The sequence below is a fragment of the Manacus vitellinus genome, unplaced genomic scaffold (genome assembly GCF_001715985.3).
Source record: "Manacus vitellinus isolate BGI_N305 unplaced genomic scaffold, ASM171598v3 scaffold_6_pilon, whole genome shotgun sequence".
NCBI classification, from domain to species: Eukaryota; Metazoa; Chordata; class Aves; order Passeriformes; family Pipridae; genus Manacus; species Manacus vitellinus.
In genome coordinates, this window is record NW_021940750.1 from 31,713,675 (window position 1) to 31,730,908 (window position 17,234).

At 37.6% G+C, this 17,234-nt stretch overlaps 1 protein-coding gene across 4 annotated transcripts in view; it reads right to left on the reverse strand.

The window, feature by feature from the left end:
- Positions 1-17,234, reverse strand: part of BEGAIN (brain enriched guanylate kinase associated) — a 161,151-nt gene that overhangs the window by 48,290 nt on the left and 95,627 nt on the right. For all 4 annotated transcript variants that reach the window (XM_018082900.2, XM_018082902.2, XM_018082899.2 and 1 more), the window contains 2 exons: positions 12,355-12,516; positions 6,276-6,342 (listed from right to left, as the gene is read on the reverse strand). In XM_018082900.2, coding sequence (XP_017938389.1) covers positions 6,276-6,342; positions 12,355-12,516 — 229 coding nt within the window. The remainder of the gene's footprint in view (positions 1-6,275; positions 6,343-12,354; positions 12,517-17,234) is intronic.

Below are 17,234 nucleotides of genomic sequence, written 5' to 3' on the forward strand. Positions count from 1 at the left end.
TTTCTTTCTTTCTTTCTTTCTTTCTTTCTTTCTTTCTTTCTTTCTTTCCTTCCTTTCCTTCCTTCTTTCTTTCTTTCTTTCTTTCTTTCCTTCTTTCTTTCTTTCTCTCTCTCTTTCCCTTTCTCTTTCTCTCTTTCTTTCTCTCTCTCTTTCCCTTTCTCTCTTTCTTTCTCTCTCTCTTTCCCTCTCTCCTTCTCTCTCTCTAGAAAGACCTTTGATATTTATTGTAGATCATGGATTTGGATAGAGAAGACTTAGAAGTTATTAAAAAATTTTCTCCTTGGCCAAGGCAAATTGCTGTTCTATGCCTTGTTTTCCATATTCACGGATGACACCAGTTTTCATGAAGGAGTTTGAGATGTTAAATGCCTGCTACAGAAAACCTTTTCAGGCTTATTCTTATTCTTGCTTTTCTTTTCATTGTGGTGAATTGGCAGATAATCACAAAGAACCAAGGCACTTACAAGGAACGCACAGGTCAAAGATACCCACATCCCACACAGATTTCTGGGTTTTTTTCAGCCATTTTGAAAACAGCTTTTTCTATTCCCATCTGGTCAAGATGGTATCCCCTGGGGTTATCCTGAGAGACAGAGATCAAATCATGGAGATCAGGATGAAGAAAATGATCGAAAATGTCAGGTATAACAAATGTGTATCAGTGGCCTAAAGGTAAGACACATGTTAAGAAAGAAAGAGTTCTGTCATCATGCAAGAGAGACAATTTTGGAAGTGAGAAGTGTCCCTTGTCACTTTACAGCTTCCTTAGGTTGCTCATACTTGTGGAAGATGTCCTACTAAGAGGAAGAGACAGAGCAGAAGAACCATCCCATGACTTCAGAAAAAAATGGAAACTACTTTCCAGAAAAGTCTCTCATGATGTCACATTCACGTAGAGCAATTAGGAAGTGGCTGGTCTGTCTTATGTGTCTCTTGGGAAGAGGATTAGCCTACCAACCATGTAACAATGGGATAACAAAGGGACATGAATCTCTGTTGAGAGAGAGTGAAAGGACTGAGAAGGTCTGAAAGCCTGTGTGCTCGTGCTCATGTCCCCAGTTATCCAGGAGATTTCATTTATTTGTCTGCAAAACTAATGAAACTGCTCAGTCTGAGCCTGTGTAGTTGCTACAGGTGTTAATGTGTCTAGGTCCTATTGCCTATTTGGCAATATTTTTGAACCTGGAAAATGAGCATGAGAAGAGTTAGTGAGAGATGGAGATCTTTAGCACAAAATGCCTGTAAGCATAAAACGTGTAACCTGAAATCCTCCTAGAAATATATTTTTTAACCGCTATTTTTATAAATTACTTGTTTCTGTGGCATTTACGGTCATTTTCTTCCTTAGAAATGTTGTTTCACAGTTGTTTGGTCCACAAAGCACAGACCTTCTCTGGCTTCTGCCTTAACTAACCAGCCAGTATAAATTTCTCTTGAAATTCACAGCTGTCTTCACTGAATGTGAGTAAATGAGCCTGTCAGGTTGAGCTGACTAAACTTTTCTTGTCTTTGGGATGCAAATCCTTTTAAATATATTTAGGTCATATCTATTTGATTTTCATGGGACATGGGGGAGGGGGAAAAACTTCTTCATGAAGGAAAGAAAATGAAAAATATGTGCTTTAAATCACTATTCAAAGTCACTGTCAAAGTCATCATGCTCTGTGCAAGAACCTGGAGACACTGGCCTTCTGTTTCCCTTATGTTTGTGTGAGAAACAGGATTTCTCTCCATTGTTTTAATCTTTTGCTTATGTTTTAAACCATATTGGGGGTGTGACTGGTAGCTGTCATAGGAGACTCAGGTGCAATTTAGTGACTAGTTCAAATTCCATAGCTATACTGCTGGTAGTTAGATGGTTTTAATGCCTGTCTAAAGTTGTTCATCAAATTCCTCACCACTTTCCATATTCTTTACCTTTCTGTCCTGGATACCCAGCAATCTGCTTCTTTTAAAATAACGTTCCCTTGACACAAAGTCTCAGAGCACCGCTCAAAGTTGCCCAGCTCATATTTAATTCATGTTTGGATTTCCCCAACTGGAGATGCATAAGTATATATTATGACCAGAGACTGGAAAACCCCAGATATTCAAGAGCTGGATAAATAACTCTTAATAACATGGAGCATAAAGTACTTGTAGTACCTCTTAGTCCTCCACCAGCTCATAGGCAGAGGCAGAAACAGGATAAAAATCAGTGCTGTGCTCAGATAGTGCAGCATTTCAGACATGATCATCCTTAACACAAATCCCTCTTTACTACTGGTTTATATAATAATTTTGTCCAACTTTACGTCAGAGCCACATGCCCAGTCTGCCTTAATGTATATGAAAAATCAGACATATGTAATATTCTAATAGTTCTATGGTAAAATTATGCTGAAAATTTTGTAAATTTTTATTGCAAAAGTGTAAGAGTTTTCATCTTGACAGATGATAAAATGTATAATTCACTGTGTGCAGAGGGCTGGTCTGGCTTTGCAGAGGTGGGAACCAAAGCTTAATACCATCCAGCAGTCTGTCTGTCAAGCTTTCCAGTTACAAAAGACATATTTTATGGTGTTTCTGGAGAATAAAGGCCTTCTGAGCTTTTTGCAGCTGGATTCTGAGGTCATGTTTTCAAGAACATTCAAAATGCAGATGGGAGAGGAGACATGGGTGCAATTTTCATTAGCAGTTGGGTTTATTAAGCAGCTATTATTAGGTACCAGTTCTTCCCAAATGTAGATACCATTAAAAGTCTGGCTTATGACATTAAAGGTAAAATTACACAACTGACTGCCTTGAAAGTTCAGAACATTTTTAAAATACATTGCTTAATTCCACCGAAGATCATAAATTGAACTGGATTGAGATCATATAAAGGATTTCTTAACATGTGGTTGGGATGACTTGCATAATCTACTTTTATATGACTTATAATCATAATCAAACTGCTGTTTGTGAGCAGTTAGACCACGGCAGACCATGGTCTGAAAAATCAAACGTGTAAAGAAAAGTGAAGATTGCTGATGACAACTGGAACTAAATATTATAAAAAGTTCTTAATTTGAACAGTCCTGTAATGGAATCACAGTGAGAGGACTCTGCTTAGTCTTTTCCCACATAATAATGGAGAAAAGAGTTGTAAAGATTAATTATTTATGAAGACAGCCTGTATATTCCACTGCTTAACCCATGCTTACAACACCAAAGAAATCTTCTCCAGTTGAAGACTCTGACTGTGGTAAGAACAGGAGTTTTATGAGGACTGACAGAAGAATTTTAATTCTGTGCCACATTTGCCTCTACTGTTCCATGGGTTTAGCCTTGCCCAGTTTAATGCAACAAGCTCTTTCCCAAATTCAGGATTGTAGTTTTTTAGCTCTTAGCCAAATCAGACACTGTGGTTTATATTTTATATTTATACTACAAGTTCTGGTGTGACAGAGGTTTCAGTTGGATACCATTTGCTGTGATCAGAAGTGTGCTTTCAAATAATTTTAAATATTTTATAGATTAGCACCCAAAAGGAAGCAGAACCTTGAAGAAAACTGCTACGTCAGCTCCTTTTCTGTGACTGCTGATGAATTAATGATTATTCTTTTACATCCCTTAGACTAATAGCAGGCATGAAAGGCTTCATGAAAGTATTCAGGATACCCACAAATATTAGAAGAGGTGGAGTCCTAGATAAGTTGTGGTGAGCTGGGGCCAGTCACTGGGAGAGGGGGAGTTGTGGGTCACTTTCTAATGCAGGGAGTAACTGTCTCCTGGGAGCATCCCAGGTTATCTACAGGCAAGAGGAGCAAGGGACCACTGCCTGGGGGTCTTCTTTACTTGTTGCATTTGAACACATTAAATAGTGAAAACTTGCATCAGAGTGTGTGTGTGTACATATATATGTGTGTATACAAAGGGAAGGGGAGAGGGGAGAGAGGGAGAAAATAAACACGTGGTTTATATATTTGGATTTGTGTAAAAGTAGAGAAATCAAAGGTATTTGATTTTAGATTGGCAAATTAGACAAAAGAAAGAAAAAAACATATACACACAGCTGTTCCTCTAATGAGGAGAGGGAGAGAGAGATGTTTCCAAGAGCCTGGTCCACCATAAGCTGTTGATTAATCAAACCAGCCATTATTTAATTCAACTTTCTCTGAAGTATTGAGGGTTTTTGGAACACCCTAAAAATCAAAATGTTTGGCTTATCTAAATCACATACAGTATTTTTTTCCTCATCTCTTTCTTTTTGATGGAGTTTCCATTTGACGCTTGTTTGGTTTTGTTTTGTATCTTCAGTTTCAATGTTTCAGAAAGCAAAGCAGTCTGGAGTTAAGTGGTGTACAGAGCCTGGTTGATCTTCTTCAATCCTCTAAAGCTACCTTCAATGACTGTCTTATTAGTGGGATAAAGAAAGGTACAGTGCTCCACGGGACCAGTGTTTGTTCTTTCTGCGCTGTGCTCTGAAATAATTTCTCAAGGATCTAAGTGGATGCTGAAACAGCAGTTTAAAAATTCTTTGCTTTGATCTGAAATACCTGATAAAAACACATGGATTTTCTGGAGTTCTTCTTTCTGTGTTTCTATTATTTTTATTTCATTTACCAGCCTGAATGACTCTATTAATGTCTTGTAGCACATAGGTAATAAATGTTAGGCTACAGATGACGACAAAACCCCGAAGTGATTTGTCTAAAAGGAAAAAGTAGCAAGGGAAGAGTGGAGAAAAAAAGCAATAACCTGAGATCGGATGTTATTTATGCTTTTACAGTGTTTATACATGTATGTATGGACAAATGTCAGCTACAACCCAGGTGTAACTTTGCCCTGTTGTTACCCACTTGCAAAAGCATCAGTCCCCTATTCATTGTCAGCTATTTAAATGGGCTTCTGAGATAAGAACAATGACATTTTCAAATGTTTGTTTCCCCTTTCTTATTAAAGGCTGATGTCTGTCCTGTACGTTGCTATAGTCCCTATTTACTCAAAACCCACAATAACCTGTTCCCTCTAATCCAAGCTGCCCATCCATGCAAATGTTGCATGAGACTTATCTAAAAGATGGGCTTGTCCTAGCATCCTTATCTCTGTGCGTAGATCTGTGAACACACTTCACAATCGTGTACTGTGTGTGCACTGTGCTTGCCTGGGCCATGTCAGGTCTGGGGCTGCACAGAAGGGGAACTGGGAGTGACTGTACTGAGCCAGGAGAGGAGACAGCAGACCAGGATGCACTCATAGCCTGAATCATAGAATCATAGAATCAGCTGGGCTGGAAAGGACCTCTGAGATCATCAAGTCCAACCCTTGATCCAACACTGCTGTGGTTACCAGACCATGGCACTAAGTGCCACATCCAGTCTCATCTTAAAAACCTCCAGAGACAGAGAATCCACTACTTCCCTGGACAGCCCATTCTAATGCCTGATTACCCTCTCTGTAAAGAATTTCTTCCTAATATCCAACCTAAACCTCCTCTGGCAGAGCTTAAGACCATGTCCTCTTGTCCTACTGACAGTTGCCTGGGAGAAGAGACCAACCCCCACCTGGCTACAACCTCCTTTCTGAGGATCGCTGGAAGTTCAAAACTGTCATTCTTTCCTCTTTAAACATTATCCTTACATTCCTCCGTAATTTTACTCCTACTAGTGATGTCCCAGCAGCATTAGCAATGAGCCAGGGCACCAAGGGCCTTGCCAGTTCTTTTTAACATCTTCAAGCTATTTTGAGCCAGTGGTGCTGTGTCTGGCAAAGTGGAGCCCATAAATGGTGTTTTCCTTGCTGGGCTTTAATTGGCCTGTGACAGTGACATTGACATTGCAGTTGCAGACACATGCAGATTGGAAATTAATAGACTGAGATTGATAGTTATGACAGCATTTAAAAGTCAGACCATCCAAACTCTATTAAATCACTTAATAAAAGCTGAGTGAAAGTATCTAAGAAGCATGAGAAAACCTTGGATTACCTTATTTAAATTTGATACTTAATGAAAATATAAATATTTAAAACCCATGAAGTTATTAGCTAAATTAACCAGAATTATTTTAAAGGTACAATTTACTCAGCCAGATCATCAGTCAAGGCAATCTTCATTTAAATTGTTGGAGCTATGTCATCATACACAGCTTGAGCTCTACATCATAATACTGATAAAGTCATATATCTATTTTTAAGTATAATTACATTTAGAGCATGAGGGTTTTTTTGTGACAGCTACATACATGTTTTTCCTATGATTTAAGAACCATAAAACCATAATATATTAAAAGAAACCAGTTATGATAACTTACCATTCTGTAAAGTTTATCCTCCAGATCCTGATTAATTCTTTGTAAGGCTAGGTAATTGTTTTGTATCCTAAAACAAAGATGATATCATGTAATTGAATGCATTGTTTTTCATGTTTTTTATCTGTATTTTCACATCAGTACAAAACCTTGGCTTGCATTATTTGAAATCTATTTATTTATCACTCCTGTTGCCAGTCAGTGGTTGCCTTTGAAATGCAATTACCACCTGCTTCCTAAGCAAACTTCTTTCTCATGTTTGCTTACTATATTTAGCAGCAAATTCCATCAGGAAGTGAAAATTTGTTGGCCATTCTGCACTTGCATGCAGCTTAGGAACTTGCACAAGGAAATTGTAGCTTTAGATCAGGCTCAGGAATAATATGTTAGAGAGGAAGCTTGAGCTGTAGGCTTAGGCAGCAGAAAAAAAATTGTGGAGGTCTCTTAATAAAAAGAATTGCAGCAGAATCCTCACAACTGTAGCAACATTTGGGCATCAACATCATGACTTAGAAGAGAATATCTCTTCTTTACACCAAAGTTCAAGGGACTGCCTATTCTCCAGACCTAAACACATCTTTCTTTAGGAAATGTATTTAGATACCTTAGATGGGTATTTCTTTTTAGGAATTGAATGGACTGAAAAAATGAGGCTTTCCTGCTTATTCCAGAGCGATACACCAAAGAAAAGTTTCAGCCTGTGCATCTTTAGGCTACTTAGATGTTAGTCTTAGTATTGTAATGAATAAGCTGCACAACCTGTGGGAAAAACATTGCTATTTTGGTAGTAGCTGTACCTTTCTCTTCACAGAAGGTAAGGAGGGTAGCTCCTTGGTCTTGTTAGTACCCATCATCTCAGCAATATGTATTACAAATGTAAAGCAAATGTTAGAAGCTCAGCTGTGAAAAGTTTGTCTGAATAAATCAGTATGTTTGTACTGATCAATAGGTCAAAGTATTTTCATCAGTGAGCTGATTTTAGGTAATGTGTGAGTGTGTTGGCTGTAAGAGTGAACTCAGATGCAATACACATATACAGCAGAAAGGGACTTCCTCTGAGAGTAGTTTCCGTGGTGATCAGGAAGGGACTGGGATTAAAGAAGTCTCTTGGATTTATCATTTGGTTAGTTAGAGTACCCGTTGAAACTGAAATGAAGATCTGTATTTGAATCATGCCATGGCTGCAAATCAAAGGGTCCAGCCCACCCATTCCTGGTACATGATGCTTCAAGTCTCTCCCAGCTTCTGTTGCCATGGAGATTTTCTTTCCAGTTAAATGATCAGAATTCTCCATTCAGGGCAGGCCAGTGGCTTGCAGTGCCCCTCTTGAGGCGTGAAGAGCTCTGGCTGGGGCTCCCAGCAATACGATAACATCTGCTGCACGGACCTGAGAGGGGATGTCCGTGCCAAGGACATCTGCTCCGTGGATATAAATAATGACATCCCCATGGGTGAAAATCCTCAGGATACCAAGGGTCAGACTGGACTCAGGGCAGCCATTTCCAACATTCATTGCAAGCCTGGGGGAAGTTTCAATGTTGTCTACGTTTTGCAGAGCTGCTGAGCAGAGGCTTCCTCCCTGTGAGGAGGATCTATGGTAAAGAGTGTTTGCTAAGGTGCTGACATAAATGGGCTGAAAATCTGTGAGACTTGTACCATGAGACTTGGTCATTGCTCACCAGTTCTCATAGTGCCACTGTGTTCATGTCCAGGTGACTTAAAGGATTGACTGAAGTTTACAATTCTCTGCGTCGTCCATGCTCCTCACAGCATTTACCACTAAAGCTCTCTACAGACATTTATTTTTCAGCTCTAGTTGTATTTGGGATTTTCACAGCTATTTAGCTGTCAACACAACAGAGACAAATCTCAGGGTACTCTGTACCCAGCTTTTCGTGGCACAAGAGAAGGCAGAGATGATCTTGATAAACAGTGGAAACAAGGATGGTTATAATGGCTTTGCCTGCAGCTACTCAGCACAAATATTTTGTTCTGCTGGTAGGGCCAAGTGCTGTGGTGCAGGAAGCAAGAATTTAGAAAAACAAAATAGGGACTGCTGGCTGAGACTGGAAGTGTCCCAGTATCTTCTCTGTCATGGTCTACATTTTTTGTCTAGTAAAGCAAAATAGAACAGGTTAAACTTGCGTTGCACCCAGAAAGCTTCTGGCTCAAGTAGAGGTGGTGTAAAAACTGATTTAAACAGTTAACACCTGCAAGAGATTACATGGGTTCAAAAGTATCTGCATAAATTCCTGAAAGAAAAGAGGGCAAAAAAGTTGGTTCAGAGCTTTTCTAGCTTAGGCATCTCTCTAACCCATTCTGCTGTGCAGTGGTGACCTATGTGGACAGCTCAAGGGAGACTCTAAAGGTTCCCTTTCTGTAACTTTGAGACCATGAATAAAAACAATAATTGCTTCTTGAATATCGGACTTGTGATGGTGACAATGTGTCACTGGATTTATTCCTCAGCTTCTGTTGTCACTTCTTCTCTTGATATGGATGACTGAAAGGTTGATTACCATTAATATAATTGTTTCTCAATGACAACACTTCCATGCCGAGATGGTGATAGAGGGTTTTTGCAAGAGATTATCACGATCTACTTGTCTGTTTGTAACTTCTTTTGCCTTTGCCTATCAAATCTGTTTGGGAGAAAGTAGCCCACAAACATTATTTCTCTAAGACATTTATTTTGCACTGAAAAAATTGACTGCCTCCCAGTAAAGTCAAATCAAATCTAAAAAAAAATCCACAGTAAGTAGGAAGTTAAGCTTCAAAAAGTGTTTCTATTGAGAACAGTATGCAAAGGTAGTCAAAATAAGCACAAACATGTACACACATCACAAGCACATACACATGCACATATAAGCAAACCCAAATTGGAAATTCACTGTGCCAAAAGAAGCATCAGCAAATGTAGGTGGCAAGGAGAGAAATGGACCCAGAAATATAGGGAAGGAAGTGTTCAAAGAGGAACAGAGGCAGATCAATCTTTGGGCTAAACTCTAAAATAAAGCAAAGGAGAAATAAAGAGCAGGGGAAATTATTAAAATTTGAAAATGATCAGATGAACAAATGGTAACTTAACCCTGTTTGCAGAAAACAGACACCCAGGTAGCCTGAATGTTGTGAGGTATGAAATACTTCAACATTGTAAATCTGGCTTTGTAATAAGGTGAAGAGTAGGTCAGCTTCATTACCCTGTGAAACTGCTATAAGGATAAACTCATGTGAGTCAATAACCTATTATCATTTACTGATGGCTTTTGTCTTGTTTGTATTATTAGATGTTATGCATGTGACTCGAGGTGCATGTATCTGCACCCGTTAAATGCATGTTTAGACTCTTGATCAAATTAGGGTCTAATGAAAAATATTCTGACTGTGTTAAACATTAAGTATCTATGCTTTCTTTACAGAAGCAAATTTCTCCCAGAGTGCAGTTACTTTTGAAGAGTGGCTGTTAAAGTAGCAGCTTCTTGTTCAAGAAAACTTTTGTCTCTCTGTTGTCACACATTACACCAACTTCCATATGAAAACAAGAGAGTTTTCCCCCCAGGACTTCTGTGACCCCCTTCAGTCTGTGAATTGTCTTGCTTTTGGTGAAACGAAAATTTGTGGGGGCTAATTTCACTGCTAAATACATGCTGGTATGGGTTTTACCCTATTTCCTGGTAAAAGATAGGGTGGGGACCTCAACAAGTTGTTATCCAGAGTAGGGTCTCAAAAAGGAAACACCATGCGAACTTCAGAGTCCAGAATTAGTTCCAAGACTGGTTTCAGATTTTTTTTTAAATTTTAATTCATAAAAGCCATGATAATCCACTGTGAGGTATATGAAAACCCCAATCTCTTTTCAGTCACTTTTCAAAACTGAACTTTACAGTTAATATTTTCAAACCTACTCAGCACTGTTCTGCTTTTTCTCTGGGAAAAAAAAAGAAAGAGGCTACTTCTAAATGTTTGTAGTGAGGTTGAAAACTTGACCATTGAGCCGCATGAGTCACTTTCTCACTTGGGTGAGAGGGGAGGTCTAGCAGCAAAACAGTTAATTCTGGATAAATTAAGATAAAGAGTTTCAGAAAGGATTAAAAAAGGATGACCATTCAGCCTCTTTGAAAAAATTTCCACTTTACAGTAATGGAAATTTAATAACAGAAATGTTCTCTAGTATGCAAGTGGGATCTTATTACAGAGGGCTTATTTATTTAGGGAGGGGTAAATTTCTCTCCCTTTGCAGTGAATAAAGGAAGAGACACATTATTGAAACTAATTCTACTTCTTTGTTTTTCTCATATTGCTTTTCCTCTGTGACATGTTGCTGACATGCTGTTGGATGACAGGGTTTTTTTCAGACATTATCGTTCTCCAGGTTGAGAAATCTAGTCATTCAACTTGCAGTATGCCTTGCTATTCTCAATAGAAACGTTTTTAAAGCTCACCTCGTAACATATTTTTGGCTTCCATTATGATATGTCTTCAGGGGAGTAATCACCTGCCTGAAACATAATTTTTAATATAAGTTTTCTTCATAATACGGTACAATGTTCCATTAGAATATTGGAAAGTCAGTTCTGCTAATGTGATGTTTGGGTATGAGTGCTAGACTTTGCAGTGAGCACTTGGCCTGAGTTTCAAAGGGTGCTTAACTCATTAAAGCCCAGTGAAGTTGATAAGAGACTTCCTACTGACTAGGAAGCCCCTTTGTTTTAACAGAAGTGGGATGGTCAGCCCCTCTGCTGCTTTATGACAGCTGTCTGAATTAATGGTTCAGAAAATAAGAGTACCAGTGTTCCCTATCCTGGAATGTATCAGAGGAAATTAGATCAAGAATGAAGTTACTTTAAATGGCTCTACTCTAAGTGAAATGATAGGAAAAATATTGTTAACAATAAAAAATGTTTCGGAGAATCTCCAGACTGCTCTGGATAGACATGTGTAGATTTCAAAATCCCTGTGTCACCTGCATATTTTAGTCTTGTTTTAAGAAGCATCCCCAGATAGGGAAGCATTTAAGTTATAAGACCACACTAGGATGTTTCCTAAATTATGATCTTACAGATTCATTCTGTTTAAAATTTTCATTTAGTGGTTTGGTTGACTCAGTTTATTGGTGTTTTCTGGCTTTGTTTGGTTTGGCTTTTGTCTTCTGCAAGAAATGAAAAATATTTCTTTGTGTATAGCCCTGGAATGATTTGTTCTGAATTTAATTTTGACTCATCCAATGAACTAAATCAAACAGTTCCATTACAACATCAGTTTAGGAAAGTCTCACAAGACATGCAAATACATTCCTGCATAAATGGATAATTCTAGTATCAGAAGTTTTGCAAACAAATGAAAATGTGGATATTAAGAATCACTGATAAATTTAAAGCTAGACTACAGACAATTTTAATCACTGTCAGGAATGTCAGGAGTGCTTGCTTAACACAATTTATCATTAATATTAACTGGGTCCCCATTTTGAAACAGCACTGTACCATGGACACAACAGTTTTAACTAATAGCTTTTCAGTATCATTCCATTCTACTTGAGATTAAAAGAAATTACTTGCTGTAGCATAATGCGAAATGTCTTAATATTATTTGAATTGAACATAATCTTGGCTTTGAGTGATGAAGAGCCAAATTCTCTTGTATCAGTGCAATGAAGAGTAACAAAAGAAAATGTGCAAAGTCATTAAAAAAAGATAAATCTGTATATATGCAGTATAAATATATGTATATGTAGTGTGTTTATAACCTTTGTATTTGTAACACAATGTGGCACTAATCCTCATGCAGGTTTACACATAAACAATGCCATATATGTACCTATATAGGTGCTTTACTATTTGCATATTTGCTTTTAGTACAGAGACATCTTACATATCACATGTAAATAACTTCATGTGGCATGTAAAATATATTCAGATAAGTGAAATATATATTCAATATGAAAACATGATATGTAGTCAATAAATAATAAATTATGCATGTTTGCAACTATGCTTATTTTTACTTACAAATATCTTTACAAATACTTACAGTCTCTTGTAAATTCCTAATAACTGTTTATTTCAAAAAGTTAGTTACTAACCTTCTCAGTTTTTCAGTTACTTTTTCAAGTTCCTCCTGAGCACGTCTCAATTCTATTTCAAGGTACTGACGTGTAGAATCAAACTCCGTTTCAAGCATTTCCAGCTTATGGGTAGTGTACGATAGACGCTTTCGTAATTCCCCCTTCTGTTCTTGCAAAGTACTAGAAAAACAAAGACCACAGCTGTAGAAGTTAGCTACTCCCAAAAAGGCTTTTCATGATCCACCCTTTGACCAGTTCCCTAGAGTATAGGTTGGCATCTAGCCAGAGAAGTGTGCTTCATAATTTGTTTACTGCACTTTGAAAATCTTCTGGTATAGGCAGTTGACTATCTTCCCATCTGTCCTGTCTAGTGCATTTTTTGCTACTATCTCATTATCCATAATGGAATACTTTGTGAAAGAACCTTCATTAAAATACAAAACGTGGTTTAGAGTTTGGTTTCACACAGGAACTTTTCATTTAGAGTTATCTTACCGTACTATGATTGAAGTAGCAGATATCTATAGAGCAGCAACTCTAAATAAACCATGCAAAAATATTTCCTTGCCTAAAGTCCAAATTACAAGTTTGTGGAGGAGGAAAATTTTGTCCTATTTGATTCCATTTCCACTCCAATCCCTGGCCATATAGACGCTAAATATATTATTGTTCAGCATTTCATCTGGCAAATGGTAATTAATATAATCACAATTTTAAGGTTATGACTATTTCCCTTTTTCCCCCACTTAGCTGGGAGCCGAGAATTCCCAGACTCAGATGTAATCCCCAATTTTTTACTGTTCTTTCAGTAAAGAATTTATGCCATGATTTTAAGCTAGCTTTAGTTATACTCTTTGACAAAACAAAGCACTAGGCATAGAATTTGGGGAAAGGAGGTTTTTCACTTTATTGTTTTCTCTATTTTAGAGATGATATAAGACAGCATAAAGCCAGGTGATCCATGCAAAATTTTTATCAGGAAGACCAATATGCCATCTGCATCCAAATCATCATCATGGCTAGGCTTCACAAACGAAGATTTGGGAAAGGGTCTATCCACGTTTGTTACAAGCACGCTGGTGGCTAGTAAGGCCAATATGAGATAGACATGCCTGATTGCAAAAGACACAGCAAAAAGACTCCTTAAGTGATATATTCTGCAAGGCACGATTCTTTCTGCATTGTCTTTTCTCCTCGAGAGTGATCCTGCGTGCGTTCTCAGCATCCAAATAGTCCCTCTGGATTTGCAGCAATAAACCTGAGGATCTTTCCCTTGCTTTACTGGAGCTCAGCTGTGCCAGTTCAGGTGAGCCAGTTCTGCACGTGCCTCAATTCTTATCTGCACAGTGGACATATTTTTATCCTTGTCTATTTAGTTTGTAAGCTCCTCAGTCTTCTAGCACGTGTGTCAGTTGAACAGCAGGATGAGATTCCCATCAGAGCTGGGACCTCTGGAGGTGACTGTAACTTGGTCCAGGAACTGCAACCGAAATATTGAGCTGATCTCTTGGCTTCAGGTGGAACCTCTGAGGCACAGTGGAACTGGAGTCTGCCATCACCTAGAGACAAAGTGCTACCACATGATGCATTATGAATTATCTTGCTTTTTTTAATCATATGGTAAAAATAATTCTTCATAAAAGAATGGTGAATGTTGATTCGCTTTGATGTCAAGTGATTACTGCCACCAGCTTCAGTAGAATAATATTTTGGGTCTTTAATTAGACAAGAGGATTGGGAACAACATGTCAATCTTCAAGAAACACTTATCTGAGCTGTTTGCAGCGTGACTGGCTTCTTCTCTACAAGCTGCGATAGGAGCTCAGTGAGTTAATGCAAAAGCTTTACAATTGTTGCTTGCTTGATCCATGCAGCTCAGAGATGGGAAACAGCCTAATGTTTTGCCAACACAGTGCTCTATTTCAATTGCACATATTGCGTGGTCACAGTTATACTTAGATTACCACTTATAGTTATATTCCCTTAAAATAATATATTCTGATTCAGACATTTAATGCAGTTACAGTTAATGCAATAATTTAATTTTTATATTTCTCTTGGTGAAATAAACTCCAATATTGTCTAGGGAAATGAGAACCCATACTGCTCATTTCTACATGTCCTCATTCATGATGTTACCACATCATACCACTTTTCACTTGCTCTGCTTCTGGCCTGTTGTTCTTGTTACTCATCTGCTCATCTTGGTCAGTTTTTCTTCCTGTAGCCTGGCAACTTGGATTTTCTTCTGTGAAGTGAGAGTTACAGTGCCAAAACTGTTTAGAGTGAAAAGAGCTATGATCTCAAGTCTTCTGCTGCTCTAAAAATCTAATCACTAGGATTTGTACAAAAAGTAGACAGCAGGTCCTCCAGCTACGATTCTGGATAAAAATGGCCAGGCTGAGGCTGCTGCTCTATGCTGGGCAAATGCAGTTAATGCAAGTTAAACCAGATTAGGGAAGGTTAGAGCATCCTGCTGCACTGGGAAGTTTTGGACTCAGGAAGTTTGATCTTTGGGAGGAAGACGGGTTGTTGGTATACAAATATAATGGGAATGCCAGGGATGTTTAAGTCAGTAATAGCTAGAGACTGCCTAACAAAAGAGAAAAAAGGGGAAAGTTAATGGCCTCCAATAACTTTGTCTTCTGCTTCCTCCTGCAGGTACTTCTTGCTTTGGTAGGTTTTGGCAGCTTGAAGCTTGTGCTAGAAGGATAAACTTAACTTCAAGCTCAGTCTTCTCTCTTGAAGTTCACTTTGAAGTCTTTGTATTCTTGAATTATTTGCTTTCAGAATAATTCATTCCATTAAAATCAAGCCTATTCTAATGAGCTTTACTGAAACAGTCTACATACATGGGCTCTTCCACGTAATGTTTTGGGAGGTAAAGCATAGCTGTAACTTTGTTCAAAATAAGAAAAAACTCCCACTGATTAAGGCATAACTCAGGCAGCTTCAAAGATCAAAGTTATTCTCATCCAGCAAACCATAATTCTTAAAAACCTCTACTCATTTCCACCCAAGCTGGAATGATAGGGTGGCATCCTTAAACCCTCCCAAACCTAGGAAAACCCTTACTCATGGTGTACTTTGAGTTGCATGATCAATGTTAAAATGACTGATTGCTCTTAAGAGAATGTATAATTTTTAGATAGGAAGAATAACACCTGATTTATGATGAGATTATTTAAGATGCAATAATAGGCACCTAACATTAAGTCATTATTAACATATGAGTTTTTAGACTGAAAGGTAAAAATTTTAGAAGGAAAGAAATCTTGTTCTGACAAGAATATGCTGAATGGCAAAAAACTTATAGTCACTTTTATGGAAGAAAAAAAAAGAAGAGAGAAAGAAAAGACCCCAATTGGGAAAGCATTAAGTCATCTGCTTTAATATCCTTCTTGAGTCAAGCAAGTTCTGAAAAGATAGCTAACTTTAAGCAATATCACAACAAAATTTATGCTCATGAATGGCACAATAGGGAAATTTTCCCAAATCTTAGACTGTAACCATTGAATGGGTATTAATAGCTGTAACACTGAGAGTAGATTTCCCAGGATTCCCAGGATGGTTTTGATTTCTGCATGAATTGAGACTTATGTAGATACATTACTGGTTTGAGGTAAACCCTATTGTTTTCCCTTGATTTTGGTTCTGTATGAACAAGCACCTAAGAAACAAAGGTAAAGCAAGTGAGAGAAACAGCAGAAAGAACAAGAGCTTGCAATGTATCAAATTCTGTATTTCTAATAGCAGGATCAGAGCTTCAATTTTTGTTTTGTACAAATCTAACGTATTTCACAAGATATTTGTTTTTTTTGCTTTTGTGGTTTTTTTTTTTTTTGCATTTCTCACTAAACAGATGTTCTTTCTCTGAAAACCTTTCCCTTACCATTAGCTTCCAGTGCTATCACATAATGGCATGCTTGGATTATCATTCCTTATTCTGTCTTCCTTTTTTTTGTTGTTGTTCTAGAAGTCTGAGGTTTTCATGAGGAGGGCTTAATTTTGCTCTGTACCCCTGTAAATTTGGTAGTGGTAATTTAATCAGAATTGAAAAGGGAAAAAAAAAAGTCAAAATATGGAGTAACAAAGTCAACCATTTAACATTTTTGCTTTTCTCCAAACCAATCAACTCCATAAATTACCTGCATTTTGTTTCTGCTTGTCACATACCAGTTAATTAGAAAAGTTAATTGAGCAATTTTTTAATGCTGCTAAATCACTATATTTTAATTCATAACTTGTCTTCTATGCATAGTTGGTCCTCACAGCTCTTTATTGATATATATATGTAAAACTAAGAAAAGAGTTGAATGAAAAAAGTACCACCAGGAGAAAGGAGAGGACTTATTAGCAAATAAAAAATACTGTCTGGAAATCTCATAGTGCTATGTCTTAGAAAACACAAATCCTATATTTCATTATCTTTATGAAACTCAGAGAGCAGGAAAGAGTATGGAATTACGGGACAGGCTCAAAAATGCCGTAGACTATTCCATCTTTAGCATAAGTGGTTCTCTGTTTCTTTCAATGTTTTTTAAAAGTCCTACTCCTGTGACAATCAGTGGTTTGCAAGTCATTAACTACTTTGTTTCATTAAAATATTTCTTTAAAAACAAGAACAGTAAACATAATATTAAATATTTAGACTGGTGAAAGAAAACCTCTCAAGGGAAGCTACTTTAAAGGTTATTAAAAACAGGTCTTTAAACTTTCCAATGCATTATTTTCACCAATTAGCTCTGTTTATTCTCATATATAAAATAGATATGAAAACATATATTTGCACTGAAATTTATGCCCACAAACATTATCTCAGCCTGCAGATGTCGGTCAGGATTAATCTGTAGTGCTGGTTGGAGAGGATCCAGGCGAACATATTTCCACTGGATTTC